The sequence below is a fragment of the Solanum lycopersicum genome, chromosome 3 (genome assembly GCF_036512215.1).
Source record: "Solanum lycopersicum chromosome 3, SLM_r2.1".
Taxonomy (NCBI): Eukaryota; Viridiplantae; Streptophyta; class Magnoliopsida; order Solanales; family Solanaceae; genus Solanum; species Solanum lycopersicum.
Window position 1 is genome coordinate 24372990 of NC_090802.1, and position 16834 is coordinate 24389823.

Genomic DNA, 16834 nt, shown 5'->3' on the forward strand with positions numbered 1-16834 from the left:
GTAATAGCACGAAAGAAAGAAAGAATGGAATTTTCCTTAAGTCCTATAGCCTCTCAAAGAAAAGTAAAGGCGTCCCCCTACCGTTCCTCAAGACTCTACTAGACTCGTTCTTGTGTGATGAGACCAACGAACCTAATGCTTTGATACCAAGTTTGTCACGACCCAAAACGAGCCGCGAGTGGCACCCACAATTATCCTAATATGTGAGCGAACCAACAATTCCAAACCCCAACATTTACCACCATTTCAAGAATAATGAACAAAACATAAAACGGAAGACTCAAAATCTTATTAATATAACCAGTACATACGTTTCTAAAGTTTATCAACTACCATTCCCAAAATTGGGAAGTCATCACACCAAGAACATCTATCCTCAAATTTCTAAATCTAAGAGTATTTAAGAAACTAAAATAAGTAAAGAGATAGTCCATGTCCGAACTTCAAGACATCAAGACGTGAAGGAGAGAATCCAGTCCGAGCTAGGAACAGTAGCTCACCCTGAATTCTGATATACTGAAGACTGGCTAGAGTTGCGGACAAGTTGAAGTTGATGGCACGTCTGCTGCACTCCACAGATAACAAAAAGAAAAATATATGTAGGGGTCAGTACAAGGAACACGTACTGAGTAGGTATCATCAGCCAACTCAAAATAGAAAGCAATATATATCGAATAATAATATAAAATCAACTACAATACTCAACAGGTGACAACAACAAGTACAAAACCCTTTGGCAACAACACCAAGCACATCTTTGAGGACTCAAGCCTCCATACCATACTCATTTGGGAAATAGGTTCTTTAAATTGAGTATATTAACATAATTCTAGATTCATTCTCTTTATTCTTCTTGTATCGGAACGTGACACTCCGATCCCCTACTACTACATGTCGAAACGTGACACTCCGATCCCCTAATACTATGTGTCGGTTCTTGACACCCGATCCCCTAATACTACGTGTCGGTTCGTGACACCCGATCCCCTAATACTACTTGCCGGTTCGTGACACCCGATCCCCTAATACTACGTGTCGGTTCGTGACACCCGATCCCCTAATACTACGTGTCGGTTCGTGACACCCGATCCATTTACCTCATTGCTTTAGTTCACCAAGCCTCTTTCATGTCAATACATCATCTTAATTTAGAGGATTTAAGGTTTAGGATTCAACAGTCTCATCATTATAATCCATCACAAGTACATAATCACAACATAAAACCACACAATTAAGCATATAGAGGACTTTACAAAACCACCCAATACATATCAATCGCTATTTAGAGTTTAATATGAAATAGCATAAACCATAACCTACCTCCACCGAAGAATCGTGATCAAGCAAGCTACTTCTCAATGCCTTTGCTTTCTTCTTCGTTCTCTCCGTTTTCTCGCTCGTTCTCCCTCTCTCTGTCTTTTTCTTTTTCTTCTTCAGATTCTTTTTCTTTTACCCTAATTATCATATAATTCATTATGATAAAAGTAACCCATTATTTATTACAAAGTTACCTCCTTTAATCCCCAAGTAAGTGCATTATTAAACTTACCCCATTAATTTCATAATTATAAGCATGAATAGTCCAAAACACCCCTTAAAAACTTTAGTAGAAATTTGACCCAGTCTAGGTTACGCAACTCGTGACGGCCCGTCGTACCTGCAATGGTCCGTCCTGCAGCTCTGTCACAAAGTTCAGCGAGTCAAATTCAGTAAAAAGGTCTGTGACGGTCTGTCGTATCTACGACGGTCCATGCTGCAGTTCCATCGCGAAGTTCAGAGAGTTGATCCAGTACCCAGATTTTCGAGTTTAAGTGTTTTGGAACGGAGATCCTCGACGAACCGTTGTGCTTATGACGGTTCGTCCTACTTGTCGTTGAGGGTAATGAAGGGAGCTACATGAGAATTTCACAAGTGTGGGACGACGGAGTCCATGACGGTCCATCATGACCATGACGGTCCGTCGCGTGATCCGTCGACCCAGTCAGTTTTTACCACAAATGATTCTACTGCTCGAAACGACTAAACAGGTCGTTACAATTCCTCTGGTAATAACACAACTCGTTAGAGCTTGCTATTAATTTTGTGTATGATCACATATTGCATGTCACCATCACTATGGTGAGCATCTCTTTTCAAGGAGGAAATTATATTATTATTGTCATGGTCAAAATCATTACAAGCAAGACATGTTTCTTGCTTTACTTTTGTTGTACCATATGTACATAACCAATGACAAATTTGTATTGCCACACAATAATGACCATAACCCTTATAGGCAAGAACTATTTCTTTCTTTTGCCCTTTCGGTAGTTCACAATAAACATACCATAGTGACGTATAAACATACAATACCATTAACCATTTCTGCCCAATAAAATTTATTTCCTCTCAAACCTCCCGTAGAGGTGAGTTTTGACATATATTATTTTTCTCAAACCTCCCGTAGAGTTGAGTTGTGGTATATATCCAATCCATAATGATTTTATCACATCTTGACTCATTCTCTTATAGAATGGTCGAGCATTCACGATACTCTTCACAACTTACATTCTCTTCATGGAATGGACTAATCAATTATATGTACTTCATAAATATGCATTATAATTACATTCTCATGGTTTTTATAATTCATCATATTTCCACGACACACCTCGACATCACTTTGAAAGATCAAGTGTACCATTACTTTATCTTCTTGTCTTTTGATGGAGGATATATAAACTTGTCAAACTATTTGATCGACAACATTCTCAAGTCCAATGACCTTTTATACCATTTTTATAATAAGAATTTCCTTCACATTTTGAAGGACTACTTGGATAACTCGTAATGTTCTTCCTTTTATTATTACCACAATGATGTCTATTATAATTTCGTCCCTTTGCTCTTTTTCATATCGTTAATCATTTGTCATCTTTCAGACTAATTATTTACTGCTACCACATTCATACGATAGAATGGAGCAAGTCAACATCGAATTTCAGAGTTATCATATGTTGCTACCACATTCTTTTCAAGAAATGGAGCTAATTCAATAGGAAGGATTTCAAGGATTTTCATCAAAGCATTAGTCATCATTATATCATCAATATGGTGCATTGACTCAAACTCAATGTCTTATCCATATAAGGAGCATTAGGCCAAATTCTATGGGACTTGAACCCAATCCTTATCATCATGGTGCATCAGAACTCAAATTGATGTCTTACCCTCATGGTGCGATAGAACTTGAATCTATCATCTTATCCTCAAATATTTTTCATTATGTGCATCTGGACTTTAACCAAATGTCTTACCCTTTTGGTGCGATGTGATTTGAATCAATCGTATTACCCTTCAATCAATGTCCCATAAGTCAATACCAATAGAACTCAACCATGAGCCTTTAAAAGAAATCAAGAATTATAGAAGTAAATTTAGTCAAAATAAGATTGAGAGTTTCCTCATCTCTAGCAATCATAAATATTAATAAGTTCCGCATAATTAACACTTCAAAATCAACATGAAATTTTACTTCTCTATCCTTTAATCAATGTATAAATTTGTTAAAATAAAACAAATCAAGATGTTCTACCTTTTCATATATCACATATATACTAAAATAAATTATTAGTATAAGAGGAATTTTTGAAAACATAAATGTGTAAGAAGAAAAAATAAATAAAATTTGTTCCTGTTCACAAGTGTTTCGTGCTAATAACTTGTTATAAAATCAAGCTTATAATATAATATAGAGAGAAGAAGACAAGAGAAGCAAGATGGAAGAAAGAATACCTTTCTTCGATTTAAATGTATAATTCAAATGATGAGTAATATATCTATTTATAGTGTTGAGATATGACATCCAAAAGTCATCAAATTAATAGATACATAGTTATCTTGAAAATTTTTATCTCTTTGAAAGCACTTATATATGAATCCAATTAATAGTACATAAATTTAATAAATAATCCATATATTTATAACAAATATATTTTTATAAAGGTGAATCAGTCCATTTCAGACCTTATTCACGCCCCACACATTTTGACAATTTTTTTTGGTCTCTAATCAAACAAGTGAAACGCAAAGCCCTAATGTAAAACCCTCAGCTTTTTGGGTTCTTCAAACATAAATCGCGGGGAAATGACTACTTTCAAGAGAGCTTCAAAAGCTCTCACATCCAAATTTTCTGCAATTTATACTTGCAATTTTCATCCGGTAACCTCTTTATCGCATTTTTCTTATACTCTTAATGCTTCATTTTGCTCTCGTCCTCGCCAAAACAATAAAGAAGCATCAACTATAGATTTGAATCAGTACCCTTCTGATAACATTCGTAACTTTTCAATTATTGCCCATGTTGATCATGGAAAATCAACCTTAGCTGACAGACTTCTCGAACTTACTGGAACCATTAGAAAAGGACATGGTCAGCCTCAGTACTTAGATAAATTGCAGGTAAATTCCCTTTTATTGCTTCGTTCATTTTATAATTATAAGTAATGATTAAAATGCTCTTTAAGGTTGTGTACACTTTAATCTCGTGGACACCACTTTTTTGGGATTACACCGGATATGTTGTATATGTTAAAGTTTGAATAGACATGGAGGCACTAATGAAGTCAGAAATTTTTGTTAAGGGTGTCCAAGATTAAATATGTATGCATGAAAAATTATTTTTGATCCATATATTTCATATAGTTTTCCATATACATAATATAATTTTTCGACTAGCGGTGTCCGATTGATCACCGTGGGCTATAGGTGGCTATTTGGAGGTTATGAAAGTAATGAAGACACAACATATATGCCATAACATTTGTATTAATATAATATAAGATTCTTGCAACATGCCGTCTGGAATATTTTCATAACATTTGTGTGGTTATAAAAGGTAAAAAGAGAAGTTTAAGTTCAAATTGTAACTATATTTAGAAAAAAGTCATGAACGGGACTAAAAAAGAAATATTGCCACATAAATTGGAATATGCTTCCTTGTGAATTTTTTAATCTTTCTAACTAGAAGTCGAGGCGTTCAGGGGTTACTTATTGAAGTTAACTTAATTATGTCTCCAACACACCCTTGCATGGGCTAGCGTACTACTTTCTTACTGGTCAAACATGTGAAAATTCATTTTTCATGGGTAGACATGTGTGACCATCTCATATAAAAAGTTGTCATTCGAAAAAGTACACTTTTCTTAATTATGCCTTCGACATCATTTATTAAATAGTGAGAAAAAAGAAACTTTTATCAAAACTTTTGGGTTGAATCAGAAATTTTTGAACTTTTGATTTGCTTTGATACTTTGTATATTTTTATAAATTTTCCATTTGCCCAATAAATATGCCTCTCATAATCAGACAGCGTTTAGCGAGGAGCATGTACACTATTTGAGGTAATCTTTGATCATTTTTTTGGGTCCGAAGCCTTTATTCTGTAACATTCGTGCTAGTATGATTATTTCCAGGCTCGAAATATGGGAAGTTGTGTGTTAGCTGTTGTAATGCGTTTGCATTTTCTTATTAGCTTTAGGTGAAAGTGAAACTTTACTCACGTATTTGGCTTGGAATGAAGGTAGTCCTATATTAGTATGAGCCTTATGACAATTTCACACCATTATACAAAAGAGAACAGAAGAATAATTTTTTTTTACATTCATAGGAGTTCGTTGTCGTATTCTTTTGGAGCGGACAATTGTGGATATTTTGTCTTTCATCCTTTGTGTGTTAGAGAGGTTGTTTATGTAGGGGTATAAGGAAGGAGATAGGTTTGGTAAGAGGCTATGTACTTTATGGATTTATGCATATTTTTCTACTTTGAGGCTTAATTAATTTGAAATTCCAGATCACATCTTTATGAGAGAGAACTAGAGGTGAAGTGTGACACAGTAGTACTAATCACCTTTTTTTCCCCTTTCTAAATAAGGAATATAGTTTAGACAGATGTTCATACCCTTGGAAAGTTATGGTGATCTGAAGTGATATCTATCCTTCTGTTGTTTTCGAAATGGCAGTTGTGAACAAGAATCTAATTGTCTGTTCAACTATTCGAGGATGGAACTACAATAGAAGTTGTGTTTGGTATGAGGTGGACTATGACAGATCTATTTTCAAAAGGTTTTAAATTAAAGTTAGGGAAAGAAAATTAGTACATTTTTAAAGCTAAAGGTAGGAAAGGCTTGCTTTTGTTGGTTCGTGGTGAACCTTCTTATTTTAGTGGTAGGTGAAGTAGTGTTATCAAAGGCGCGCTTTAAGTGCGTAAACCCTGAAGCGAGGTTCAAAACGTGCTGAACGCTTCGCCACGCTTTATGTGCGCTTCAGTGTCGTCACAAGGTTCTAAGACAATCCAATGAGCTTCGTATGAAGAAGTGACACTAAGTAATTGATATGTCACTTTGTCATAATTTTTTTTCAATTTCTTTGGTCATATATTTGACATTCATGTTTATGATTATTAGTCTTGGACTTGGTATTTTTTTCTTCCTTTGCGCCTTTTTTCATTAAAGGCCACGCTTTATTTGCGCTTTGCGCTTAAAGCCCTCACAGTTTTTAGATCTTTTTTGCATTTTTCGCCTTTGATAACACTGAGGTGAAGGTGTTAAAAAGGGACATGCAACACCTAAAATCACATGGAAGGAAGTGTCTCAAAGGACCTCTAAATGCTTGGTATCAATAGATATGGCATAGTGGAAGAAAAAGATTCCTATGAAATAAATTTTTTTTTTGATATATTTTCTTATGAAAAGATGTTCATGTTGAATTCTTAAAAAAATCCCGTTACAATAATTTTTATATTGATATATAATTTTTATTTGCATATCATATAATTATATTTTTAATCAAATGTAAATATTTAAAATATTATTTTGTATCAAAAAGTAATACTTATTGTTGAAATGAAATTTTGCAATATTTGATTAATATAATATTTAATTTCATGAGCACATTCAAATATTGAAGACAAATAGTTTTAAGTATTCAATGTTTAGATCTAGAGACCACATCTTAATATTCTAATGTATATTCAGATACAAACATCTAGAGATACAAACATCTAGATCTTAATGCACATCTTACTATTCAAATGCTTATTCAGAGTCGTACGTCTTAATCTTAGTAGAAACAAATGAGGCCTTACAACCTATTAAATCAACAATTTGATCTATATCCTCTATAGGAATTTGTTTACACAAAAAAAAGTAAAGACAATTCTATTTTACTTTCTGAATAGAATTGGACATATCTTCAGAACACATTCCATTTCTTTCTGTCCACATTGTCCACCATATGCATGATGGTATTAACCTCTACCACCTCTTTTGTCTTTTGCTTCTCTCCTCTCCTCCTAATCCAACAACTTAGGAGATCAGATGTGTGCCCTGGCATGAACCAATTGGTATTAGTTTTGTTGAGGCCTGAGGGAAAGATCCAAAAGTTGTGCAGTAAAAGCATTTTGCGAAGTAGGTACCTTCTGATCTTAGACCTTCTTAAGTCAATTGGAAAGCACCTTAGGGATCATCTTATAGCCTATAGATACTTCCCACTAGGCTAATAGGTCTATAATCCTTGATACTAGTTGTGGCCTCCCTTTTTGGAATAATGTTCGAAAGATGCAGTAAGACTTTTCTCAAAAGTCTCCCCTTTCGTAGAACTCCTTAATAGTCTCCATTACCTCACCGTTTACTGTATTCTAACACTACAGGAAGAAAGCAAAAGTCGAACTATTCGGCGCTGGAGCCTTATTTCCTTTACAACTCTCCATCGCTTCCCTCACCTCCTCTTCCCCAATTAGCCTTTCAAACCGCTGTTGCTTTTCCTCACCTATTTGACTACCCTGGTCCCTCCAGTATTGACCTACAAACTACCTCCTCAATGAATAAACACTCATAGAACCTAACAGTTGCGCCTCTACTCCCACCCCTCTCATATGCACTCTCCCATCAACTTCTACCGAACACTTCGATATGTGTCTTGAACTAGTTTCTTGGGCTATTTCTGAAGAAGCTAGCTCCCTCTTCAAAACCTCTAACCTCTGCCCCTCTGTCAACTTCACCCCTTCTCCCACCCTCTCTAGCTCCCAAACTTCATTTACAATTTCCTTAATTTTGACCTTTACCCTTCCAAACACTTACTCCACACCCTAATTTCTTTTGTAACTGCTAAGTTTTTTTGCAAGTCTGAAAGATGGAGTTCCAACTTCAACCACTTCATAGCTATTCCACCAATCGTTCACTCTGTGACAAAGTCCACCACATGCAATTACACGTTCTCGAATCTGAAACATGCTCTTATGCTTGTGCCTCTCTTCCACCCTCCAACTCCAACATGACAGGTAGGTAATGCAATGTCAATTTGGCATGGTGTCTGTATCACATTTGGAATCAACTCCTCCCTAGTGGTAGCCACCAAGAACCTGTCAACTCTTGATCTAAGATGTAGAACCTTCTGACCTGGCCCAAGTGAAACTAGCACGTATCATAGGAAGATCAATAAGAAAATTATAATCAATATACTTTAACTCCATTGCCCTGAACACCACCTGACAACCTAATAGTATTATAGTGTCCACCTAACACCCATGGAATATTCCAATCCGCCAAAGCCACCACCATCTAAGCGCAAAATATTGCTCTAGACCTCTCCCTGACAGGACTATGCACACCCCTCAAAAGTTCAAAACCCTACTTGAGCTAAGCAGCTAACAAAATCTGTACTGTTTGTCATTTGTCATTATTTGAGAACGATTTACTTGTGCTCGTTGTTCATATATATGCAATTAACTCTTGATACTGTTTGGTATATTTATGTGAAAAAACTGCACTTTGTCTTAGGTAGAGAGGGAACGGGGAATAACCGTTAAAGCCCAAACAGCAACTATGTTCCATCGTCACAAGTTCCTTGGCAGTGACACAGATTTTTTGTTAAACCTTATTGACACACCTGGGCATGTGGATTTCAGCTATGAAGTATCCAGATCTTTGGCAGCTTGTCAAGGTGCCCTTTTGGTTGTAGATGCAGCCCAAGGTGTGCAGGCACAGACTGTTGCTAATTTTTACCTCGCGTTTGAATCAAACCTGGCCATAATTCCTGTCATAAATAAAATTGATCAGCCCACTGCTGATCCAGATCGGGTAAAAACACAGCTCAAATCTATGTTTGACCTTAATCCAAGCGATGTACTATTGACATCAGCAAAAACGGGTCTAGGTCTAGAGCATGTTCTTCCTGCTGCAATAGAGAGAATTCCTCCACCCCCTGGTAAAAACACTTCACCTTTGCGAATGCTTTTGCTGGATTCATATTATGATGAGTACAAAGGAGTTATCTGCCATGTGGCTATTGTTGATGGTGCTCTGCACAAGGGTGACAAGATTTGCTCTGCTGCGACTGGCCAAAGTTATGAAGTTTCTGATGTTGGTATCATGCACCCAGAACTTGTGGCAACAGGAATCCTTTTAACAGGTCAAGTTGGATATATAGTTAGCGGAATGCGTTCAACAAAAGAGGCCCGTGTTGGAGATACTCTACATCATACACGAACAGTTATACAGCCCCTTCCAGGTATCTTTATGTCCATGCCATAGATTTTAGAGGAAAATTGGAATAATTAGAAAAGCTCAGCAACTTGCTTACTTGTGGGCTGTGGAGAGCATATCTTCATAGTCGAGATGTCCATGTTATTTATGATGTCTCAAGTTCCTTCCCCTACCAACCTCCCGCTGCATGCCCAAAAAAATTTGAGAGAGAGAAGCTTATGGTGGATCTTCCAAATGGGCTAGGGTAAATGCCTCACTAGAGATTTTGGTTGATGTTCCATAAACAAAAACAAAAGATGCAGTACGTTAAAGCTTATGATTGGACAATACATCCTATCAACACTTTTAGCTTCATACCCTGAAAGGTTTAGCTATGCACAATGCCATCATGGCCTCTGAAAGATTTCATTATGAGACGGTTTGTGTGTTTTTCTATTCTTGTTAGCAGAGCTTGTCTCATCAGAATATTTTCCTTTGTGATACATGAAGGTTTCAAGCCAGCAAAACATATGGTCTTTTCTGGCCTATATCCAGCTGATGGATCTGATTTTGAGGCACTTAACCATGCCATAGAGAGACTGACGTGTAATGATGCCAGTGTCTCTGTAACTAAAGAAAGCAGCACAGCTCTAGGTCTGGGTTTCAGGTATGGATAAATCATAATTAGTGACATTATATTTTAACTTCATTTATTGTTCCTAATTGAGTCTCTTAACCCCTTCTAACAGATGTGGTTTCTTGGGCTTACTTCACATGGATGTTTTTCATCAGCGACTTGAGCAGGCATGTTCATTAAGTCATTTTACAATGTATTTGCCTCAGCTATAACCTAGATTGATGAATATCAGACAAGGAAGACCACCTATCTTTTGCATAAGGAATTACTTCTCCAGATGTTGGTCTCTCTTGTTGGAACCTCTCTCTCTCTCTTGCATGTGCACACACTTGTACAAAAAGATAAAATAGGAAGAAGAAATAAGTCTCTCGATTCCTTCCTCTTATGGTTTCTTTTTCTGTTTGGAACAATTGAAAGATAGAACTGTATTTTACTTCAGAAATTGATTATTTAGCGTAACGGCTGACAGGAACATGGAGCACATGTCATTTCGACTGTTCCTACAGTGCCATATATTTTTGAGTACTCAGATGGAAGGTATGGTTGCTTACCTGCATGTTTTTACCTTTTTAAACGCTCTTTACCAATCTTACCAATCTTCTTCTGTTTCCTCCTTTTCTCGGTTCTATCCTTGTAGCAAATTACAGATCCAGAATCCTGCTGCTTTGCCTTCAAACCCCAAAAATCGGCTCACTGCCTGCTGGGAACCTACTGTGATAGCAACTATTATAATCCCTAGTGAGTAAGCTCCCATGAACTTAACATTTTTTTTATTTTCCTCAGCAATCTGTGGCAATTTCTTGATCTCTCTGCTTGGGGTTGTTTGGTGTTAAAGAAGTATATTTTTACTCACATCATACTTCTGCTTAAAGGTATGTGGGGTCTGTTATCACTTTATGTGCTGAGCGTCGGGGGGAGCAATTGGAGTACTCATTTATTGATAGGTAACTGTTTCTTCTTATGCTGATTGGATGTCTGCTGATGAAAGATGTGCCAAGTATGTGACACACAGTGTCATGAAAGCTATACATTCTCTTTTTGTTTTTAACTTTTCTTTTCTTTTCCATCATTTACTTTTAAGTGACACTAGTGGGTGATTACAGCCTTCTAATATCTTGCCAAATATCTTCTGGAAAGACACTTTATATAGCAAAGCATGCTTGATTCAAAACTGATTAGTATTTTTTTGACTTTCATGAGGAATTTCTTTTCATCTTTTATCAAGTTCTTCTAAACTTCAAGATTGATGGTATACAAGTTTTCTAATTGTGCAGCCAGCGAGCTTTCATGAGGTATCGCATGCCTCTGAGGGAAATTGTTGTGGACTTCTACAATGAATTGAAAAGTATAACATCAGGATATGCTTCGTTTGATTATGAGGATTCAGAGTAAGTTTACTCCTCTCCTCTTCTTGCGCTATTTCTCTCAGGAACATACAAACACAACACAGAAATTTATCCATCAAATATATAAATATGGACTCACCTGAGCAGCTTTCTGCACATAATTTTATTTCATTCAGCATAAAAGTTTTCCACAATAATTTTTTTTAGTTGCAAGTGCTTCTGATCCAATTTTTCTTCTTCCTCTTTTTTTTTTTTTGGGATAGATATCAGGCTTCAGATTTGGTGAAGTTGGATATTCTCCTTAATGGCCAACCAGTTGATGCCATGGCAACCATTGTCCACAAATCAAAAGCTCCACGTGTCGGCCGCGAACTTGTTGAGAAGCTTAAAAAGTTTATAGACAGGTTGACTTATTCACCCTGTTATCTGTTTCATTTTGTTTTATTGCTACTTCTAGTTCTAATACAGATAGTTGAGCAGGCAGATGTTTGAAATTATCATACAAGCTGCTATTGGATCTAAGGTCATCGCCCGGGAGACGTAAGTTTAATTTCTTCATCGATATCTACATCTAGCAGACTTACAATATCCTGTGAAATAAAATTATCACTGCTTCAGCTTCTTTCTATAACACTTCTGTTAATATACAAAACAGTGGTGCTTATTTATGGTATCCTCCCAATAATGAGTCACCACCATTGATTTAAAATATGCTGTTGAACAGCTGTTTTTGGCTGATTGCTTACTAGATTAGTTATTTAACTGGCAATCTTATTCCTTCCACCTTGTTCCCAGTCCTCGGCTTTTTCTTCTCTTTCAGGGTTTGCAAGCAACACTTTTTTGATAGTAGGCAATAACTTTTTTAAATCTTAGATTTTTAAGTATAGTAGGGAATAAAAGAGTTTGTAGGAACAGGAAAATTTTGGAATACATGTTCATGCTTTTGCTCCCTTCCTTTGTCCGGTTTTGTATTTTGCAGGAGGAGAAATGGGGTAGCTCACCCGATGTTGTTTCTTCTAATATGTGATGTATACTTTTCTAGAGTATTAAAATTTTTTGGGCTTAAAGTTTAATAGATAAACGATTGTAGTGATGTTTGATTATATATCTTGTTTCAGGCTTTCTGCTATGAGAAAAAATGTTCTGGCAAAGTGTTATGGTGGTGATGTTACAAGAAAGAGGAAGTTGTTGGAGAAACAGAAAGAAGGGAAGAAGCGAATGAAGCGAGTGGGATCCGTCGATATACCCCAAGAGGCATTCCACGAGTTACTCAAGGTCTCATGAAGACTATCTTAAATGCCTTCTAGATTTCTACTTCTAGTCACAAAAGGTAAATGAAGGATTCCCCTCTATTTCTTCCCAGTTAGTAAGTGTATTTGTTTTGTCCCTTTAGGGGCAGGTTCTTGATAATTGAATATTGATAGAAGTTTTAGCAGACAGGCGAGACGCTGATGAATAGAAAATGGGAACACTAGACTGAACGAGAAAGTGTATCACAGGATTTAAACTCTTGTCTTGTGAAAAATTAGTTTGGAGTAGTAATAAGTGTTACTCAGTACCATGTTAGCTCGGTTAAAATGACTATTTTTTCCTTGCATAAAGAGTAAGATGTCGTCATATACGATGGTGGATACCCGCACAGTTGATGTTGTACGATCACTAAGTTCCATTGCACAAGCTACCTTTGTTTGACGAGTAGATGAAGATAAAGTTCAACGGGTATGACTATAAAACCCCAATTTTATCCTCATTTTATCCGTGGAGACATACAAATGTTTTGTTGTGGTCAAAGTTGACCCCTTTTTGCATGTGTTGGAGGTGGGATAATATAGGCCATTGAATAACCCTTTTTAATGACATTATTGTTGGAAGAAAGATCGAATCAGGTTTCTATTGGTCTATCGTAGAGCATCGATCTCAGCTGCATGCTCTGTAATATTTGAATTCAGAAGTATAACAAGTGTCATGGTAGACAATTTTGTTGGTATAAAATTGATAGACGTAACATTTCCTTAGATCATTCGTTTCGTCCATATCGTTAGAGGGTGACGTAAACTGTGTCTCCAATAATGTAGTTAATTGAATTTGGAACTTGATTACGGAAAACCTGATTGTTAGCGTTATTTGTCGACCCAGATTTTGACCATGTGATGTAGTCTGGTGGCGGTAACGGAACCGGGTGAACTGGACCGGTAAGTTCTGGAACCAGGACGAAATCGGTACTGTGCGAATTGGTATTGTTGCGGAATCGGGATCGGACCGATAAATCGGTAAATTTAACATATTTCGTCCCTGTCTGGAAGGGAACCGGTAGTATACTGGATCGGTAACCGGGACAAATCGATATTAAATAAAAAAAATAATTTAAAACTTAAAAATTTAATTTTTTTGATTGAATATAATTTTTATTATAATAATTTAAAAAAATAAAATTTAAATTTTAAAACTTTAAAAGTTAAAAAATTTTAAATTTTCAAACTTTAAAGTTATAAAATTTAAATTTCAAACTCTTAAAGTTTGAAAATTTTAAATTCAAACTTTAAAGTTGTAAAATTTAAAGTTCAAACTTTTAAAGTTATAAAATTTAAATTTCTAACTCTTAAAGTTTGAAAATTTTAAATTCAAACTTTAAAGTTATAAAATTAAAAATTGACAATATTAAAAATTAAATTTAATACAACAATATTAAAAAACAAATTAAGGCGAATAGCCTAAATTTTTATTAATATTTATTTGATATTACAATTACATTTACAAAAATATTAGTAGAGTATTAAAAGATTTAATCTATACAGCCACATTCTAGAAAGTGTTCTGTTTGAATCAAAATCTCGAATTATCATACTCTTACTAATAGTTGGTGCAACCATATAAATTCCTTCGTAAATCATTCAACATTTCTTTAGTAACATGTTCGGGAATTGGTTGAATAGAATTCCATTGCTTCAATCCCGTTGTCACTATAATTCTGCATTTCTTCATCAACGTCATCTTGAAATTTGGTCGGTAGTGGTTCACGACCCAAATTTCTTCTCTCGGCATTAATTCAATCTCGAAATAATACCGATATCTCCAAGCTGTCGGCTGCTAGTGAATGCCTATGTTCTCCAAGTTGAAACCTTGCTGCACTAAAGACGTCTTCCGAAGCTACTGACGACGCTTGCATAGCTAATATATCTCGAGCCATCGCTTGTAATTTTGGAAATCCTTTGCCGCAATTTCTCCACCATGCTAGAATGTCTTTAGTAGGTTCTGTATTTTGATTAACATAGGCATCAAAATAATTTCTATTATCGTGAGAAAGTTCAAGATAATCATATAAATAAGCATCAATATTATTTTCATCAAATCTATTCTTACAGCTTTGAGGTTCATTTTCACTTAATAAATTTATATTAGCATTATATAAATCATACAATTTTCTAGCTTCAATTTTTATGCTATCTTTAACTTGTTGACAACTAGGAATTTCTTCTAATACATCATCAATATCTATGTTAAAATACATTTTTCAACCATTTTTGATGCACCTACATCTTTATAATGAGGGTTTAACAAACACACGGTTAAATAAATTTGAGGAATATGAATATAATATTTTTTAAATTTAGAATCATTTTTTCAGTGGTTTATAGAAACCTTGATTTATTTTTAAATTGATATAATTTAGAATAAATCCTACAAATATCAGACAAAACAATACAAATTGGTGGACTATAAAGTACATATATTCTTTTTGTAGTTAAGTTAAAAACTTTTAGGAAATTTATAAGTTCATTTATATCACACCAATCACTATCATCTAGTCTATATGTCATATCAGAATTATGAGCGTTCCAAACAATTTGTAAGAGTATTCTATATTCATAAGCAACTACAAGCGTTTCATATAAAGTATTCCATCTAGTAGCCACTGTTTTTGAAATTTTTCTAGGTGGAAGATTATTTTCAAAACGCCGATTTTGAAAATCTTTACGTCTAGACTTAACTTGACATTTAAATATAAAATAACATGCATTTCAACTTTCGTACATCCGTTATCATACATCCGTACACCATCTCTAACCATCAAATTATATATATGTGCAGTACACCTAATATGATAATTATCACCATAGAAAGAACAAAGAGTAGGTTTTAAATATTCAACAGCAGCATTATTACTTGAAGCATTATCTAAGGTTATACTACTTATTTTATCACATATTTCATAACTTTGTAAAATATCTAAAATAGTTTGAGCAATATAGCGCTACCGATATTTTGCATTTGACAACATTTATAACCTAATTTGTTTTGCATATACCAATTTTCATCAATCCAATGTGCAGTAACAATCAAATAATCGTTACCTTTTACACTATGACCCATATCAAAAGTAATAGCTATTTTACAAGTATTATAATCAAATAAACACCCGAAGATATGTTAATGTTGTGCATGATAATCAAATACAACCTTTTTTTTAATTGTATTTATAGCAAAACCTTTAAAATTTTAATTATATACAATTTGAATACAAAGTATAAAATCGAATTTTTCAGCAAAACTAAATGGCAAATCCATAACACATATCATTTTAGCTAGTTCTTCAAAATCTTTTTCTCTACTATATGAAAGTGGTAAACTAGAGCAAAAAATATTAGACAGATTTAATTGTGTTTGTACCATGTTAGAGCGGCGTACTCCTACATTTTCAGGAAGGGGAGGTGGGGGGGGTATCATTTTTTAGCTTCCGCTATCGCTTTAGCATACAAAAATTTATTTTTACAACAAGACATTAAATGACTACTCAAATGTCCCTTGCGGACAGATTTATCAACAGTTTTATGATTTAATCTATGTTTACATTTATTACAAATAGCTTGTGTTTTATCTCCGTTTTGTGTCATACATTATCAAACCATTGATTTTTAGCACGTTCTACATTAGGCCTAGGATGTACGGGGGGAACAGGGAAAGGACAACGAAATAGAGCGAGACTGGGAATATTAGTAGTCGTAGGTGGCTCAGTTTCATCATCATTAAAAGTAGGCGTATCAGTATAATTATCAATATCATTATCATTATCTTATCACTAGAAAAATTCTCGTCAAAATTACCAAAGCGACGTTATAAATGTTCATGATAAATATCTAATCCTGAATTACTATCAATATTAAAAACCATATCATCAACATGTGTATAATCATCCGTATTTATTCTTAATATAGTAGATTTTTTAGTTTTTGATTTAGAAGAACTATTGGTTTTTGCATTATCGGAGGATGTAAAGTTACATATATTTTTTACACGCTCAAATGCACTTTTTAACCCTTTTTTAAACAATATTTTTACCGGTATTCATATTA

General features: G+C 34.8%; 1 protein-coding gene across 6 annotated transcripts; it reads left to right on the forward strand.

The window, feature by feature from the left end:
• The first annotated feature begins 3986 nt into the window (after positions 1-3986).
• LOC101252961 (translation factor GUF1 homolog, mitochondrial) lies at positions 3987-13498 on the forward strand. 6 transcript variants are annotated; one of them, XM_010319575.3, is made up of 12 exons: positions 3987-4440; positions 8817-9546; positions 10011-10167; positions 10250-10304; positions 10607-10674; positions 10775-10879; positions 11010-11081; positions 11412-11525; positions 11747-11887; positions 11964-12023; positions 12602-12813; positions 13086-13498. In XM_010319575.3, exons 1-11 carry the CDS (start codon positions 4126-4128, stop codon positions 12765-12767), a joined length of 1983 nt encoding a protein of 660 aa, XP_010317877.1. In that variant the 5' UTR covers positions 3987-4125; the 3' UTR covers positions 12768-12813; positions 13086-13498. The 6 variants fall into 6 exon arrangements, 5 of the variants coding, with proteins under 5 accessions (XP_010317877.1, XP_010317876.1, XP_004234777.1 ...); XM_010319574.4 differs by lacking the exon at positions 13086-13498 and adding an exon at positions 12920-13041; XR_011219927.1 differs by lacking the exon at positions 13086-13498 and adding an exon at positions 12920-13041 and having other exon boundaries at positions 3991-4440; positions 11968-12023.
• The last annotated feature ends 3336 nt before the right edge of the window (positions 13499-16834 follow it).

What these genes read in the sequence shown, in the direction of transcription:
- LOC101252961 (XM_010319575.3), top strand. Translation starts at nt 4,126, where the DNA reads ATGACTACTTTCAAGAGAGCTTCAAAAGCTCTCACATCCAAATTTTCT. An exon ending in AGTACTTAGATAAATTGCAG is followed by an intron (nt 4,441 to 8,816) that starts GTAAATTCCCTT and finishes ACTTTGTCTTAG; the next exon opens with GTAGAGAGGGAACGGGGAAT. An exon ending in TTCATCAGCGACTTGAGCAG is followed by an intron (nt 10,305 to 10,606) that starts GCATGTTCATTA and finishes AACGGCTGACAG; the next exon opens with GAACATGGAGCACATGTCAT.